The sequence below is a fragment of the Idiotropiscis lumnitzeri genome, chromosome 8 (assembly GCF_059441095.1).
Source record: "Idiotropiscis lumnitzeri isolate Australia: NSW breed Sydney's pygmy pipehorse chromosome 8, RoL_Ilum_1.0, whole genome shotgun sequence".
Classification (NCBI taxonomy): domain Eukaryota; kingdom Metazoa; phylum Chordata; class Actinopteri; order Syngnathiformes; family Syngnathidae; genus Idiotropiscis; species Idiotropiscis lumnitzeri.
Genome location: NC_142398.1, coordinates 13,702,152 through 13,718,931, shown reverse-complemented (window position 1 = coordinate 13,718,931; position 16,780 = coordinate 13,702,152). Strand labels below are relative to the sequence as shown.

At 40.3% G+C, this 16,780-nt stretch overlaps 2 protein-coding genes across 2 annotated transcripts; one reads left to right on the top strand and one right to left on the bottom strand.

Annotated features, from left to right (window-relative positions):
- The first annotated feature begins 12 nt into the window (after positions 1-12).
- smdt1b (single-pass membrane protein with aspartate-rich tail 1b) lies at positions 13-2,079 on the top strand. The gene is made up of 3 exons (XM_088302620.1): positions 13-236; positions 1,099-1,269; positions 1,349-2,079. Exons 1-2 carry the CDS (start codon positions 75-77, stop codon positions 1,234-1,236), a joined length of 300 nt encoding a protein of 99 aa, XP_088158746.1. The 5' UTR covers positions 13-74; the 3' UTR covers positions 1,237-1,269; positions 1,349-2,079.
- On the bottom strand, positions 1,646-16,680 carry LOC148332272 (uncharacterized). Its single transcript, XM_088302621.1, has 19 exons — positions 16,555-16,680; positions 15,688-15,844; positions 13,853-14,004; positions 13,406-13,572; positions 12,180-13,243; positions 11,814-11,953; positions 11,268-11,415; positions 11,131-11,205; positions 9,434-9,466; positions 9,205-9,273; positions 8,825-8,914; positions 8,548-8,642; positions 6,719-7,349; positions 4,761-4,995; positions 3,562-3,661; positions 3,298-3,457; positions 3,074-3,178; positions 2,137-2,223; positions 1,646-1,842 (listed from the first exon to the last, which is right to left on the bottom strand). The coding sequence occupies exons 2-19, from the start codon at positions 15,820-15,822 to the stop codon at positions 1,687-1,689; spliced, it is 3,642 nt and encodes a 1,213-aa protein (XP_088158747.1). The 5' UTR covers positions 15,823-15,844; positions 16,555-16,680; the 3' UTR covers positions 1,646-1,686.
- Positions 16,681-16,780: the final 100 nt, after the last annotated feature.

Below are 16,780 nucleotides of genomic sequence, written 5' to 3'. Positions count from 1 at the left end.
AACCCGACGTCATCAAAAGGAAACACCCAGTACGTCATTTAGTGACACCGCCCACAGTTTTGACACTGGGAAAAATGGCGACGAGTGTTTTACGGTTCTCCCTGCGACACTACGTCAGGAATGCTGGCCTACTGGGGCGTAACAACGCTTCGAAACCATCTTATCTAAACAGGACGACGCAAACTCGAAGTGCGGTTTCATCGTCGTCGGGGGCAATCCTACCAAAACCGGATAAAGTAAGTGTTTTTTGAAGCCCCGACAAGGCAAAGAAACATATGAAACCAGGTGGGCGGAACTTAATGTTGTATGACATCGGCTTTGGCCAATTGATGTGCTGATATGAGTCTGCATTAGTCAAATGAGCCAATGAACTCGTGTTTACACAAAATAGAGGCAATATCAGGAAGTACTTTTTGACCATTAAAAAGTAACAGCGGATAAATAAAGGACTGCCTTCTTGAATTAAATCATTACAATTGTCGTAGGGTTAATGGTTACTATTAACCAACGCTCTTTCCAAACACTGTCATTTTTGCCCTATGCAAACATGTCCAGCGCAAATGAAACGTTTTCCTAGCACACGATGACTAATATATAACAGCGAGTCAATATTATTTTTTTTGTAATTTCCCCCATTGTGATTCCAGATGACTGAAATGGTGCACATTACTGTTGGTCAGTTCATATGACCCGGATTCTGATGCGAGTCGTCGGATTAGCGCTCAAATACAAGTTGATACGCATTAACAATTCTGCGCCGTAAGAATAGGTTGACAAAATGTTCTTCTATCAGTCAAACATGCAGATTGCATTGTACGATTATTTTCTAACTTCTCGTGCACGGGTGTCAAACCTCACCTGTCAGTTACATACGTTGTTGCTTTTGATAGACGAATAAAGAAAAATACATTATTCGATGTAAATAATAAATTTCTGGCGGCACACCAGATTGTTTCTCATGGCACAGTATTCCGCTGTGGAACCATGGTTGGGAATCATTGTTTGAATCGAGCAACTTAATGTCTGCAATGAAGTTTGAGATTTTATCATGTGCTCCACTGTTGAAATTCGTCCATATTTCCTTTTTGTTCCCTTTAGACGCCCTTCGGTCTCATTCGAATGACTGCAGTGGTGGTGCCATTCCTCTATGTGGGAACTCTAATTAGCAAGAACTTTGCCGCTCTTTTGGAAGAGCACGACATCTTTGTCCCAGAGGATGATGATGATGATGACTGAACTGACTTAAGACACAGACTTATGTGACCTCATGTAAGACACGCACAATTTGTGCGATTTTAGCTCATTGCATTCTGTGCTATAACTTACCCCAACTGTTTTTTCTGTACAGGGTGCATCGCTGAGTGGAAGAATATTATATGGAAAATGAAGATGAGGCACCTGTCCTACCTTCCATCCACCTATCTCTGCCCATCTCCTTCCTCGGTCCTCTGCTCTTAATCTGTGTGTCACCTAAACATATCGTAATCATTCTCATATCACGTGAGGCTTATATCTTTAAAATATTCACTCATGTTTGCATCTTGTGAACTCAATAAAGCGAGTCATTTCAATATGAAAACGTGTCCATGCCTTTGCATGGTTGTGTCACAAATGTTGCATGACGCTGTTCTTTTGCATGAAATTGGTTTTATTTGTCTTTTTAAATCGGATTAATACTAACTATCTTCACTGGTCACCGGCTTCTCTCGCTGTCTCCTGTTGTGCAACATTGGCCAGTCTCAAGTGTTCATTGAGAGAATCCATCTGCAATCTGCTTCGGCCTTTCAAGTCACTTAGCTCGACATAAGCCTCCTTGTAGCGATTATAGGCCGCTTCCTTCTCCTAAAATAAAACATGGGAACAGTGGATTAGCCACTCTATGCCAAGACAATGTAGCATATTTTTGTATCCGTAAAGTGTACAATAGTTGATAATGATCAACTTTTATCCACTGCTTTATGTTTACTATTTTATCGGGCGAAATTTCCTCAAATGCAATAATAAACAATCTGTGACAAAAGGCATTATAATATGAACTAAATGTGACAATTTCCATTAAAGTTCTTGTATTAGATCTCATTTGGTTGTGCCCGTGTACCAATGCTGGGGTCAGTGATGTGTCGTCTGCATCCATACCTTAGTAAGCGACTGGACTTCACTTTGTAGGCAACTGACATGCTTCTTAAGAGACTGCACCTCGTTTTCTTTGGCTCTGAGCAGCGTCTGTGAGGCGAAATGTTGAAGGCGCTTGAATGTAATTTGGACTGAGGATGTGGAACAGCAGAATAAAAAAGAAAGTGTGGTTTTTGACAGCTATTTCACAGCTATATACTAGATTTATGATTTTTTTTAATATACAGCAGGACAAAGTAATTAATACTTGCATCAACTTGTATAAGAACTACAAATCAGCCCTTGCTGCAATCTTTTATAGGAGTCAGAATAGTCAAAGACTCAAATTGGACACCGCACACATTACACAATCAACAAGGAAGATAATGCTACTGAAAAAGTACATTTAATATGTGTAATAAAAATTAAGTAAAACAATGGTTCAATGCTGTGCTACAATAATTTCAAAGGGTTCGTTTGATTTTCAAGGGATGGCCTGTAAATTCTTGATAAAATAAGTCCACCCCGATGAATGAGGATTTTTTGCTTTTACACATCTGGTTACAACACATTTTCATTGCCCACCCTTTGGCACGATCCATCCGCGGTAAATTTGCTGTTCAACCAGTAGATGGCAGTGTGTGCTAATGAAACGACCAAACGAGGGGAAACTATCAAGGCCATGATGAAGAAAGGAGGATTATGATAATGATGCACCAGGGACTCATTACTGGGATGGAAGACAATACATTAAGCAAAGTTGCTCTCACAATTTGTCTCTTTAAATTGGGTCCAACATCCCACAGCACACATCTGCCAAATCTGAATTCAGGTACAATTAAAACAAACATAAAAAATTGGGCCAGGACGTGGCGAGCTGGTCATACTTCCCTAACAGTTTTAATCTACGAGTTGAAATTGTGTAGGTTTGAATTTAGTCACAGATTACTGCTGTCACTACCTCAACTTCTGATGCTACGTTGCCAAGGGACAGCACGTCTGGCCTCTGTCCTGTGATGAAATAACGCATGCGGCTAATCTCTTCTGCCAGCTTGACTTTAAGCTCCTGCAAAAAAAAAGTAAATTACATGCTTTGATTGATGAGGTACAGTAATCTTGCACAATCAAATGGGGCGAATATAACTTAAATTGTTTAGTGCACTCTATAGAAGTACGGTCATTGACCTGGTTCTCTCGCCAAAGCTGTTGCAACTCTCTCTCTTTGCATTGCAGATCACTTTCTGTTCTTTGGCTGCTCTGCTCAGTGAGGCTCAGCTGCAGACATTTCTCAGAGAAACGCTCAGACAACACATCTAACTCAGTGTGCCACACGTCCACCGGCGCTCTGACAAATACATTAGAGAGTAAAGTACAGTACATTTTCATTTATGCGGTGAATTGCAAACACATGGAGACCCAGTGTCACGGTGAAAACATATGATCTCTTACGCGTGCCCTCTACAAGCCGCTTCCATGTGTGCGTCTCCACCAGGCAGCCTCCTGGCCCTCTCCAGCTCCTCTCTGTGGGCTGCTCTCAGAGCTTCCATGGCTGTAATAACATTTGCTTGTCAGAAATTGATTCCTGCCTCGTGCAAAAAGATCACAAGACACGGCAATACGCAGCTCCCTACCACCAGATTTCCGTTACCATGGAAGCTGTTATCATTTTATCATCAACTTCCAGTTTGCCATTTTTTAAAATACAAAGCAAGATTTTATTTTACAAAGTGCAGTGGTGCCTTGAGATATGAGTGACTTAATTTACAAGGTGTTTGAAATACGAGTTCTCATTCACTCATTTGGCAGGTAGTGAAGAGATTATCAAATATGAGGTGCTAAGGTTTTTTTTTATGACACTCTCATTTGAAGTTTAGGGTCAAGCTAAACGTAAAACAAAGAGAATTACACCTCACACATGAAATTAATTCAAGCAAACAACTTCCTTAACAATGCCCCAGTAGATGGCATGTGAGTAGGCCCAATAAAGTTCTTGCGGATTTGCAATAATATGCAGGACAGACAGTACCTCAAAATGAAACACTTTGACTGGGTTGAGTTTTGAGAAAAAAACAAAACACAAAATGAGTTCTTGCATTTAATGTTAGTTTTTTGTTCCGTGGTTTTGTGTCGTCCTTGATTGGTAATTGTCATGCATGGGAGCCCTTTGTCCTGAAAAATGTTTTTGTATGTGATTATTTTTTTCTTTGCATCATACAGTTTGTTGTTGGGTTAGGATAATAAATCTTTTATATAGACATCGAAAAATGCATGATCAAACATTTAATATATTAAAAGCACATATGCATGAATTTTGTCCATATTTAAAATTGCATTTTTTGTCATCCATCTGGTTAAGAAGTGTGTGGTTCTACTGTAGCACCGCATACGACATACCGACATATGATGGCTATACACAGAAAAGTGTATAACTCTAAATTTACTCTGAACATTGTATTTAAAACAAAAGCTCGCTCCTCAAATAATATTTTGAAAACACATCACACACTCTCATAATGGAAACTGGAACAGGTGACCAGATAGATACAATGTGCTTCTGGTATACCGCTCCGGTACCCCTAAGCAAGGCACCCAAGCCCTGACAGGAATAATCCCTTTAGAAAATAAATAAATCATTTTTCTGACTCAACCTTTAGCAGAAGCCTGCCGCTCCTCCTCCAACATCCTGCCTCTTTGTTCCTCCAACTCGCTGATCTCTCTCTCGTGTTTCTCCCGCAGCTCCTCCACTTCTTTCCGATGGGCTGCCTCCATGGCCTCAAGTCGGGCCCCACAGGGGGCCCCGGGTCCACATGGTCTGTCCACTTTTATCACCATGGCTGCGCGCTGTTTCTTAATGCTCTCCATTTGCTTTCGAAGGAACAGCGCCTGCAAGATGGATAAATAGAAATGAAAATGCAACTACAGTACATTTCTCATTGTTATCAGTACAGTGGTCAAATTAAACGCAAGCCATTCCCAAGAAACTGCACAGATAAAGTCGTCCACCAAAATTGGCTGTTTGACTTCTTTTTGGTTGATGAAGACATTTCATATTTAATTAAAAAAGTTAGAGGAAGATGCCTATTGGTTGAAAGGTGACATTTCTGAAACAACCAAGACGTCAATTTGCATGCATGAATTTCAGGAGGAAGTTCAGTCTTCGACAAGTATACACTTCAATCTTTCTAAATACATGTTTTAAATAGGACAAAACTACATATCTAACACTCATCTTGACAAACAATGGAAGCAAACGATACAGGTAATTTAACAGACAAGAAGTGTTGCTATGAAGAAACAATGAAATTAGTAGCAAGCCTCACCTTTGATGATGCTTCTATTTATTTAACCCGAAGGACATGCGAGAGGTTATACGTATTCCAAAAAATCCTTAAGAGACATCTTGAAAAACAAATGAAAACTATAAACTGTGGTGTTGATACGAAAAAAAACTTTATCCCATCTTGTCATCTCATTTTCCTTCGAGCTCAGAATTTTTTTTACTATGACTTTCCTTGAAATTTTGGGCCAAATTCCAAATTGCAGCCAAGCTCGGCCATACAGCCAACACACTTGCTTACTTTGGTAGTAATTGCCTAATAAGGACAAGTGGCGCAGAACATGAATGGGTGGCTGCATTGTTCATTGTGTTCTCCCTACTTTGCCTCGCAATCAATGGAGCAGATGGCCGCCCCACACTAAGTACAAACTGGTTCTGCTCAAGGTTGAGGGGAGGTTTTTTCCCGTGCTTGTTGTTAGGCCTGTTTCATTGTATCCGAAAAGTGAATCTACACTCGCAGCATACTTCTAATGTCTTGAATCTGCTTGATTTTCTTGTGAACTGGAGCAGTAGGATCTAAACTTTATTGAGTTGAATCGTGTTTCATAAAGAAACAAGCCCGGAGTGGTAATCTGGTCATCCTGACAATTTGCCGGTGGGTTGGGCTGCATTATATTCTGCTCGGGCCGCTATTCTGAGCCACGCATTAATATTCATTTTTGAAATCAGTAAATATAGTGTATTCATAATTGTCATGTTTTTATACTACTCACTTAGGCAGTTTCGTAGGCAGACCCTTTTTTTTGTACGTATCTGCACTACCTTTGTTAGTAAAATGTCACCAAGTTGCAATAATTTAATAGTAAAACTCGCAATATTTTAATATAAGACTAGATAGAACACTACTGTAACTATATTAGAGAAGTGATGAAAATAATTTTCAAACAAGAGTGCTATCAAGAAGTGCCTTGATTGCTGTCTAAATTTAGCTAACTTAACAGCATTTGATAAATCTACCTTGTTAAATGTAAGGTGCCTTTTCACAGTATACACACTTGCTTCTTGGTCCCCTTTTGTCCGTTTTTACTATTTATGTTGTCATATTTGTTCAAGTAAACACTGATCATGAACTTGTAAGCACATTCAATTATAATTCGGATTTTTGATAAAAATTAGTCTTTTAAGATCCACACACTATGAGGGTAAAAGTGTCTGTCTTCATTCAGATATTTTGAACTTAAGTGGGCCGGTCGGCATTCTGAGGGCTGAAAATTAGTCCCACTGGGCCCTGCAAGTTAAAATTTCTAAATGCACATCGTGGTTCCTCACCTCCTTTTGAAGGGCTTCGGCTGTGTTTGTTTGAACAATGTGTGACCCGTTTACAGTTGCGGGAGCCTCCCTTGAGCAGTCACTTGGTGAATTGGTGACAAAGGCTTCATCCTTATCAGTGCTTGACTGATGGGTCTGGGTGTCAACACGGGAATCAGAGGCCTGCCGCGTGATCGTTTGATACGCCTGGACTCCGATGAGTGACTGCGCGCTCATGTCCCTAAATGACAGCCTCTCAAATTCCGTCCACTTCCTGCTGACCTCTGAGTCCATGGTGTCAATGACGGGCACAGGTACACTCCCCCTCTTCAGCTGCATGCAGTCCCACCGGCTGCCCATCTCGCTGAAGGGGACAGCGTCCTCAAACCACTTGTTCCTCTCCTCCAGCCGCTTAGCCCATTCGCGGTCCCAACCCTCCTCCTGTTCTTCTTTTCTCTGAGGGTCTGAGCTCACCTCCGCATTCACGTCCACGTCTGCTGTTGGATGGAGGCCTTCCGCTCGTGGGGAGTGGGCAGCTGTGCTGTTGGAACGTGCAGGCTCAAAGCCCGAGCAGGTGAAGCGAGCAACCGGTTGGCATGACGACGAGCCGCAGGAGAGGGGGTTCTCTTTCTCGCTGCCGCTTTCTGATTGGCTGAGGACAGAATGAGGAAAAGTAAAGGGGCTAATGTTACACATCAGAAGAAAGATAGAAGGGCTCGCCGCAGACAGACCACCCAAACGCATCGCCCGCATCTCTTTGATGAACTCGGGAATTTCCGACTTCTTGCGACATTCTTTTTTTCTTGGAATAGATGACAATTTGACGAAATAATCCAATAAAGTGCTTAAACTGTATGTTGAGTTCAACTGATACGATCAAAAGTCTGACGAAACTATCTTTTGCAAATATACTTAAAGTAGTAATACAATTCGGCCAAGTTCAGAGTCAGATTGCGATTAATGTGACAGAAGCAGCTTCATTAATTATCAACAGTTACTCATTGGACTTTCATCTATTACATTGTTTTGGTTTGGTTGTAGTTGTAAATATAATGCTGTAGCTATTTGTGTATGTATGTATAAATGCTTGTAAGTGTGTGTGCGGACAATTAGCACAATTTATGGACTCACTGGGACCAAAATTTGGTCTGTAAATGTTTGTCAACGAGTGGTGTGGGTGGGGCTTAGGAGAGGGAGTTGTGGGTGTATCGGTCCTGATGCACACAAATTCTGGCCGTTCGGGATACTCAAAGAATTCCCAACGGCCACCCACGCCCTTGTGTGTACCATCACAAAAAGAATGTTCTATATTTTATTCTTCGGTTTTAGACCTGTAATGTACTGTATATTTGTCTAATTAAAAAGAAATTTCGCTTCTTGTTGTGGCATTTTATTAGTGATTGTGACATTTGACAGTAAATCTGCTTCAAATAATCAGATAATTATATAATATAATTATTACATAATCATAGACATGTTATTATAGCATTTAAGGAACATTTTTTTTAAAAAATCTTTAAATACACTTTTAAAATGATACAAACACATTATTGGATAGAGTTTTACTGTATTTAGTCTATTTTTCATGCTTTAATGTATAGATTTTTGTCTTGTAAAAATGTTTTAGACTTTTTAAAATTGCTTTCTTCTTGTCTTCCATATTTACATATGTGTTTCTCCAAGTGAGCTAAGTATCTTTTCCCCATCAACCCCTAAGGGTGAATGGTGTATTTTGGGGTTGGAATGTGATCTAAGTCATGTCAGAAAAGACATTTTTAGATTTTACAGCCTTTTTCCACGGGCTATTTTTTTTTTTCCTACAGCCATTCCCAGTATGGAGCCACACTCACCGCGTGTTGTTCTGGATGGCCTGCTTCAGTAACGTCACCCAGTTCTGTCGCAATCTAGAGGTCATTGCAGAGAGAGTGAACACTGCCCTCTTTGTCTAGGAGTGATCAAAAGACCCAGCAAACACACACACACACGCACATTGACACCAACACACATGTCATTAAACAGGAAGCAGTGAACATATAATAGATGTGAAACTGAACAGGGTAATAAATGATGTTGATAACCTGGTACGTTGCATAAATTCATTAGTCAAGAAAATAAAAAGTACAATACTTGAATCTGGAGGCCGTAGTTTTTTTCCACATCCCAGTCTAACACGTTGACACAAGTGGATAAGTCAATCTCTCCGTCCACGTTATCTGACTATTGCACAAGAAGAAAACAAACAACAGTCTATGAATTCATAGATAATTTGCATTATGAAACTCAAATCAATCTTTTTCAATCGGTCAGTCTCGATCTGGATCTGCAGTTTATGCTAACTATTGACCTATCCAAAATGTTGAAAATGGCTTGCTCTCGCTTTGATGATGCAATGTTAATGGCTTAACAAGTATGTCATGTTTTTGGTTTCCTGAAAAGTTATGGTTTTCAAGATAAGAGGATTCCGTCTTATGCCAGTGATCAGTGGCCTTTTGTGCCTTAACAAGTACCTCCTCAGCCTCGGGGTCTCTGTAATATTTCAGCAAGTCATCATCCAGAACAAACCAGTGTTTCCTCCACTGTGGAAAAACAACAAATTTGTTTCCAGTACATTGCTGGCAATTATAACTATATTATATTATTATAATATGATTATTATAATGTAATAGTATAATTATATTGTAATTTTAAATTTACTGAGACATTTAACAGGAATTGGTCCAAAAAAGATGTCTTTACCTTGTCGTTTTCATCAAGTCGAGACATCCACCCCTTAAAAGTGGCAGCGTCTGCAAATGGAGTCATAAGAGGAAGCATGATGAAGCATTTTGTTGTGGTTTCTTGTGTCAGTGATGACAGAAAAAAGCATTACACTTACTGAATGGTATGAGCAGATCAAAGTTTACAACTTAAGTACTATATTTCTTCTTATGGTGGTTAGGGAGGGTTTCATATACAGTTGTATTGTATTATATAAAGAATGTATATTTATATTTATATTTATATTTATATATTTTTTTATATTTATATTTATATTTATATTTATATTTATATTTATATTTATATTTATATTTATATTTATATTTATATTTATATTTATATTTATATTTATATTTATATTTATTTATTTATTCCATTTTTCTATTGTGGATACTTCTCAGGTGTGCTTGCCCAAATCCAGAGTTCAGTATTACAGATATCTTGACTTCTCTGCAGGTGGTAAAACTGTCAATTGTGACAAATGCAGGTGGCCGCTATACTTGAGGAAATATGGTATTGGAGCATCAAAACATGCAAAACAGAATCGACTGCAAAAGGTGAGCTTGGGTGTATTTAAAAATTGCGATCGATCCTATTTAAACTTGAACAAGAGAATGACAAATGAAAAGATACTCACAAAGTTGATGGTATCCAACGTAAGAGTGGGAATCAATGAAATCAAAGGTGAAATGAAGTTCTTAATACCCATTTTCCTTCCTGAAATTAATGGCTGTGTTTCTTGAATAATTCTTCCAACTTTTATGTGGCTACAAAACTTTCAATGGCAATTAATGAGTCTTTTTTGTCGAACATTTATCATGTTGTGTGTGTTGCCTCAGCTATTTCTGCTATGAGCCTGCAGCATCTCCCCATCTATTAATAAAGACAGTAAATCAACTTGAATGTTCTAGAGCAGTGGCAGGCAACACTCACTGGTCCTAGTTTAATTTTTTGAAAATTATAATGCAACATGGAGCTTATCAATATTAAGTTGCAATGACAATGTTCACCATTAGATGGCAGCCACCACTTGAGCGCCAGCCAACTGGACTTGTGCAGTCCTGGCCAGGAGCAAATTAAGTCTTTCAGGTAAAAATAGGAAGAAGATTATGTGTCTATCCCTGACCAAAAGCTAACCAATGTCTTTTTCCTGCTACAAACCGGCATGAAAGGACATTTTAAGTACTTTAGAGCCACGTTAGAATTAATAAATGTGTCAGGATTTGTATTTGTTATTTTTGGTTTAGTATTTGGTTTCATGTTTTGGCCTTGTTCCTGTGTCTTGTCTCGTCTGGTCTATTGTGTCCACCTGTGCTCGTTTACCCAAGCCCTAGTGTTAACCAATCCGGTCCTTCCAACCCTCCGTGTCTTGTCCAGGTGCTCCTCGTTGTCTCGTCAATTTGTGTGTATTTAGTTCCCTGGTTGCTTTCAGTTCTTGTTAGTTCATTGTCATTTTCACTGTCATTGTCCCTGTCGCTTGTCCCTGTTCCTGTCGTTGGTTTCCTGTCGTTGTCCAGTTTTTCCAAGTCCCTCGTTTGCCTTTTGTTTTCTGTTTATTAAATGCCCTTTAAGTTACCCCTGCCTGGCTTCCCTGCGTTTGGGTCCTCACCTACCTCAACCCGGACCGTGACAAAATGACCCATTTTCTTCCACATACATTGGTGCAAGTGCTTTACCTGTGTCTGTGGACCGTCAGAAAGTCCTCGCTCCTTCACCTTTGCAGATCTATGCTCCCCACTTTGCTTGTCTGTCTGTGATGGAATGAGCAGCAGTCAGTTGATGTTTTGGTTGAAATAAAGTAACACGATGGCACCTGCTTATGAAGAGATGCTGTTGACTGTCTTTGTGATAATCGACCATTTTCCGTGTCCTTCTCTCTCCTGTCTCTTCCTCGCTCTTTGCCTCTGCCTCTCTCATTCGGTGCAAAATTCCAACTGCAGAATTCGGCCTGAGGTGGATGGCTTCACAACAATTGCATATAATGGTCATTTAAAAAATGCTCTCTGACAAAGTCCCTCTTAAATTAAATGTCTTTAATTTTTGTGCTCGAATGTCAACTATAGAACGGTGCCCTCCAAATATTTAACAACGTAAATATATGATAAATGGAATATACTGTAGCTGCTGATAGCATTCGTACAGAATTTGTTATTTTGATCCCTGCAAACTGCGATTCAACCGTAGTTCCAAAAGCAACCCTAAAATCTGTGTCTTCTAGTGATATACTAACGGGTTAATAGACGCAACAGAGTTCAAAGGTCGAAACTATAATACATAACCGTAAATTTACCTTTTTTGGGGTGATAAAATGGCCAGAAAGCATTTTTGTTTTATGTGAAAACTATGATCGATCACCAACCTTTGAGTCTGGAACCTTTGGTCTCTACAAGGACTTGGACTCTGGTTCCTCCTCCTCAGACCCGGAAAGTCTTCCTCTGACTCCACCTGGATTGTTGGAATGTCAGCCAGTACTATGTAGTCTTCCATTGTCATCCCCACCTCAGATGAAAAGAATTAGAAAAAGCAGGAAAATTAAATTACAAGCGACTGCTGACATTTTTTGTGGCATCATGTATGTTCATGTTTTGAGCCCCAAGTTTTGTTTGCCATTTGAGAAAAATTTGCAGACAATTTGGGTGAACTAGTGTTGACTACCTCATTACTCTTGTTGGGTGCCTACTTTTGTGACTAGTTACTGAACATTGTAAAAACAAATGTGATTTACCTCTTCGAGCTCTTGTGCATCCCTCTTGGGTTCAGATAGGAGCAAGGCCTCCATGCCTCTTCTCACGCTACTCCTGCTTCTATCACCACTGATCTTAGTATCCCCTTCATTGCACTTGTCCGTTTCTGTGATTGCAACAAGTGGCAGTGATGCAGCAGCCACCTGATGATCCGCACCGTGCTTCGAAGCAGACGAACCACATGAGATGGGAATGCTGAGTACAGATTGCGTGGATCCCTGCCAGGAGCCAGGGGAGGCGCTCGGTCTGCTGTCTCTGGAGGATGGCTGTCTCTGTGAGGTGTGGCTGTGTGAGCCATTTCTGGATAGAGACCCTTCTCTGGTCTGAGGAGATCTTTGGGATCCCTCGTTTGTGTTCTCTTGAAATATTGAGGCGGAGGAGGCGCGTCGGGAGATGGACTCCAGATTCCTGTAGAGCCTCTCAGAATCTAAACTATGTTTGTTGGACGCTTGTGATGGGCTCTTTGATTCTCGGCTACATCCTCCCTGTGCGTCGTAGCCTCTATTTTGTGAAAAGAAAGAGTCTTTGTGAGAAAGTGCCATTCTGGATGGGGACACCGTTCGAGAGGCAAAGGAGCCCCGTCTACGCGATGGACTGGACCTGCTGGAAGTTTGCTGAGAGGGTGCGTGTGAGGGAAGGTGAGAAGAGGCATGAGATCGAGTCTCACATCTGGTGAGAGAGCGTATTCGGCGGTCTGAGATCTTGTGTCTGTCTGGGCTGACTGAGCTATGCCGTGTTGGAGAATTCCTTAGTGACTCAGTCCCCCTTCGAAAATTGGAGTGGTATGAGTACCTCTGAGGGGATTCACTTCTCCAAGTGTCCTGCATGTACGTTTCAGGGTTTCTCCTTTGGGAGGGAATACCGAGATTGACGTTTCTATACGGGACGGAGGCTTTGGGCTCAGGAACGTAGTTGCTGGGGAGCGGGTGACCCCTCTCATAGTAACGATAAGACCTTTTGTTGGCATCCTCCGGCAGATGCTCGCCATCAGTTCTTCGGTCTGGAGAGAAGTAGCCGCTCTCTTGTTCCCTGACTCCTCTTGACTCTAAAATTCAAACAAATTTGAGATTAGCACATTTATATCACTGGAGTCAGAAAGAGATATGATGCTGTAAATTGGCGTGTAACATTCAAATTCATGAGTGGAGCACATGTTCTGCTTTTCCTATTTTCGCAGTGCAGGTGTTGTGTCCATGAGCAGAGTGACCTGAAGTTCTGCGGGACCGTTCCCTGCCTCTCCTCTCGTCCATCCAAGGACTCCCAGCACTGCGAAGGGGTGAAGGGTCCATCCGAGTCATATCTTCAAGGACGACACAATTCCTCTCTGGACTTGCCGAGCTGCTCCTCGGTGGACTGTCAGAATTATGTGTGGCGCTGGAAAAAAGAGGGAAGAGGATGTTAAAGACAAACACAAAAGTAAGCAGATTTCTAAATAAATTTATCTCACTCAAAATGAAGCATTATAAACTATGCAAAGGCACAGAGCAAGTTTGAACTAAATTATTCTTATACCTTTGCCGTAGTAATACCTTCGATTAGGATCTGTAACTGCTTCACCACTAAGAAAACATACAGCACCTTCTCTTTAAGTTTACCAATTGTTTGCTGCTGTGGAAGTAAGAAAAAAGGCTAAAGGGTATATATAACATGTCACCTAGATTGTGTGTCAGTGTCACAGATATCAAGTTCGCACTCAGAACTCAAACTGCGGACAAGACTCCACTCGTAGGTCCAAGTATCTCTGATGTCATCACTGCCGGCACTTGAGTTCACCTCAGATAAAACTTGCTCATCATCACCCAACTCCTACAAAATAAAAAAAATAAAAAAACAACAGATCACAACCAGTCAACCAAATCGTCAATTTGGAAAAACGAATAAAGTTTGAAGTTGTCCGCTTTTGGATTGAAATCAAACACCACATTTCAAGCAGCCTAATGACTTATGTTATAACAACTTAGTAATTACAACATTTATAGCAATTACACCAATAATGACCAACACAGCAATGTGACACAGCAGAGAAAGACTGATCTTGATAAGAATGAAGTGCAACTTTACTATACAACAAAATAATATTTTTAGAATATAATATATGACAAGGTGCACTTACTGTCACCGCTATCTTTCATCCAAAGCAGCTTCCACCAACGATTATCACTCTCCTCATTCGTCTAGCAAAGCTAACACGTTGACTACACGCTGGACGTAACACAAGCTAGCCCACGCTCACCCTCATCATTATTTCATTTCTTTTTTGCATTGTAAGAACCGCCCACTTGACTCTTTTCATGCCCTTATCATGATCCCTTTCTTGCCTCATCATTCATTAGTGGACCTCAAAAGTCAACTTGAGTTTTGATCTCCTCCTAAACCATGTGCAGATTTTTAAGGTGAACATGCTTTTTTCGACCTGTAAATGAAATTTACTTTTCAGTCACTTCTCACTTGGTATTCTTGGTGTAGTGTAAGTGTTTGCATGTGTTCTAGGCAGGCTCGCATTACAACAGATTCCCTGTGCTCCTTATGAACTACCATGAATTAATCATACAGATTCAAACGTCACTTTGTTGTTTCTCTTGGTTGATATTATGACATTAATCAGACCAACTCAAAATGTCCGCATATATCAACCTGCATTATAGAAGAGTTAATATCAGTATGTTAAAAAAAAACAATCAAAGAGAAAATCACAAAGGGCTCTATTTTTGCAACTGCACTCGAATGTTAAAAAAGAAAATTGAAAAAAAAAAAGGAATCTGGATTTCCATGCAGGTACAAGCCTGCTTGTAGCATGTTTGCGGTATTTTGGGCAATCCAGTGGACCAAGGGTGTTTTCAGTTACATGTCCCTGAACCAATTTGGTTTCTGCAAGTAGTCAAAACTTCAGACCAGCTGAAAGCCGGTCTGAGTTGTGGCGCAGGTGGTCTAAGGCGATTTTTGTTCGGAGCTTCGCGCACACGTGTGGTGGACGTAATTGTATTTCATTTATATATATGAAAACAGTATACACTGAAATCATCATCATTGAACATCTTTTGGTCAAAAAAAAAAAAAATTAATTAAAAAAAAAATCTAACTAAATTGGGTTGAAAAAAATTGCACAAAAAACTAATCTTATGAAAGTTGCGGCGTACAAAAATGTTGTCATAATGATAAAGTAGTGTTTAAAACTTCTTCAAACTCTAACCGCATTAATAAACACGTTAATTTAAAACTTCATTGAAAGTGTCAGTCAAAACTGAGCATGAACTCCATCAAGCCCCGAGCACAACAGAGGTTTTTGCCCGTTTCTTGTTTCCAAGCAAACTGCAAATGTGTGCGAGCAGGACTACATCCTCATAGCAACCCCCCCCCCCACTCCCTCCAACTCTCTCGAGATAAAGTGAAGTCGTCCCGTGGTTGAAGTTAAGAGGGCAAAAGATGTTCGACAGTCTGCCACTTCTTGCCGTACAGTACAGATTTCGATTCAAGGTATCATGTACACACCCACTCTTGTGAAGCATCTCCCGGTGCAGCGTCAAGGTGCATATGATCCGGCCGCAGGCAGGCGCTGCATCGAGACGGGTCAAAGGTGTTGGGCTGGAAACGCCGGCAATAGCAGTCCTCAGGTGGTAGAGACATGTCGTTTGTGATCCTCCGTCATCTGCCATTGAGTCATTATTAAAATGTGATTGAGCTTTCAGTTAATGAGTGGACATTCTTATTGCCCCCGGAGACTCTTGGCATAATGAGAATAGCAACGATTATTGAAACATTTTAATTAATTCTTAACGCTTGTTGATCAGGCAAGATATACAGACAAAAAGAATGACATCACAGCGCCACAATATGAGGTTAACGGGCATGTGGCAATGCAATGACAGGACACGGACAGAAAAGTAATATTTCAACTTATTCCGTGTCCAATCAGATTGTGCTGTTGATACGACTGCTATCTGCTATCAGTGTTATACTTAAGTCCACATGAATTACACCGATCAACAGCAGATTTTAATCAAAGATGGCTTCATGTGTGTATGAAAAGGTATTTTTAGTGCTGATTTAAAACATCAACATTTTTATTTATTTATTTTTTTTTTGCGCAATAGATTGTTGAGATTCTATTTTATGGATTTTAAGCTTGACTAGTAAAATCTTATGCAGTATGATTATGCAATTTAGAGCTATGTTCAGAAAGAATCTAACCCTAAATTCATAACTATTCAGATTTGTAATCATTCGAAAAATGGATATAATAAAGTAACTTAAAAAAAAAAGGTCAAAATTTGTTGACCACTATTATTCCGCTGAGGATCACACAGAAACATCTCCGCCAAAGTCAAAGTCCTCATCATGTGTGATAGTCTTCTTTACCTTCATCAAAGCCTTGTTTCCTCTCCGGAGCCGTTAGCCTTTAGGTTCAAACAGAATAGAACTATTTCTGCTGCTATGATGCATTGTTCCCCGGTTGACTTCTTTCAAACTAAAGTTGATTGGTCCTCACATGGGCCCACATGGTGACTGTGGCGTATCCGATACCATCATCTTTACAAAATGAACTGACTCCTGACAGCTGTCCTATGGAGAAGGCGAGGTTGCT

Bases quoted from the DNA above. Each gene is read 5' to 3' on its own strand.
- smdt1b (XM_088302620.1), top strand. From the start codon at position 75: ATGGCGACGAGTGTTTTACGGTTCTCCCTGCGACACTACGTCAGGAAT. The intron at 237-1,098 runs GTAAGTGTTTTT...TGTTCCCTTTAG, and splicing joins TCCTACCAAAACCGGATAAA to ACGCCCTTCGGTCTCATTCG.
- LOC148332272 (XM_088302621.1), bottom strand. From the start codon at position 15,822: ATGTCTCTACCACCTGAGGACTGCTATTGCCGGCGTTTCCAGCCCAAC. The intron at 2,224-3,073 runs GTAGTGACAGCA...TTCGCCTCACAG, and splicing joins ACGTAGCATCAGAAGTTGAG to ACGCTGCTCAGAGCCAAAGA. The intron at 1,843-2,136 runs GTATGGATGCAG...GTTTTATTTTAG, and splicing joins AAGTCCAGTCGCTTACTAAG to GAGAAGGAAGCGGCCTATAA.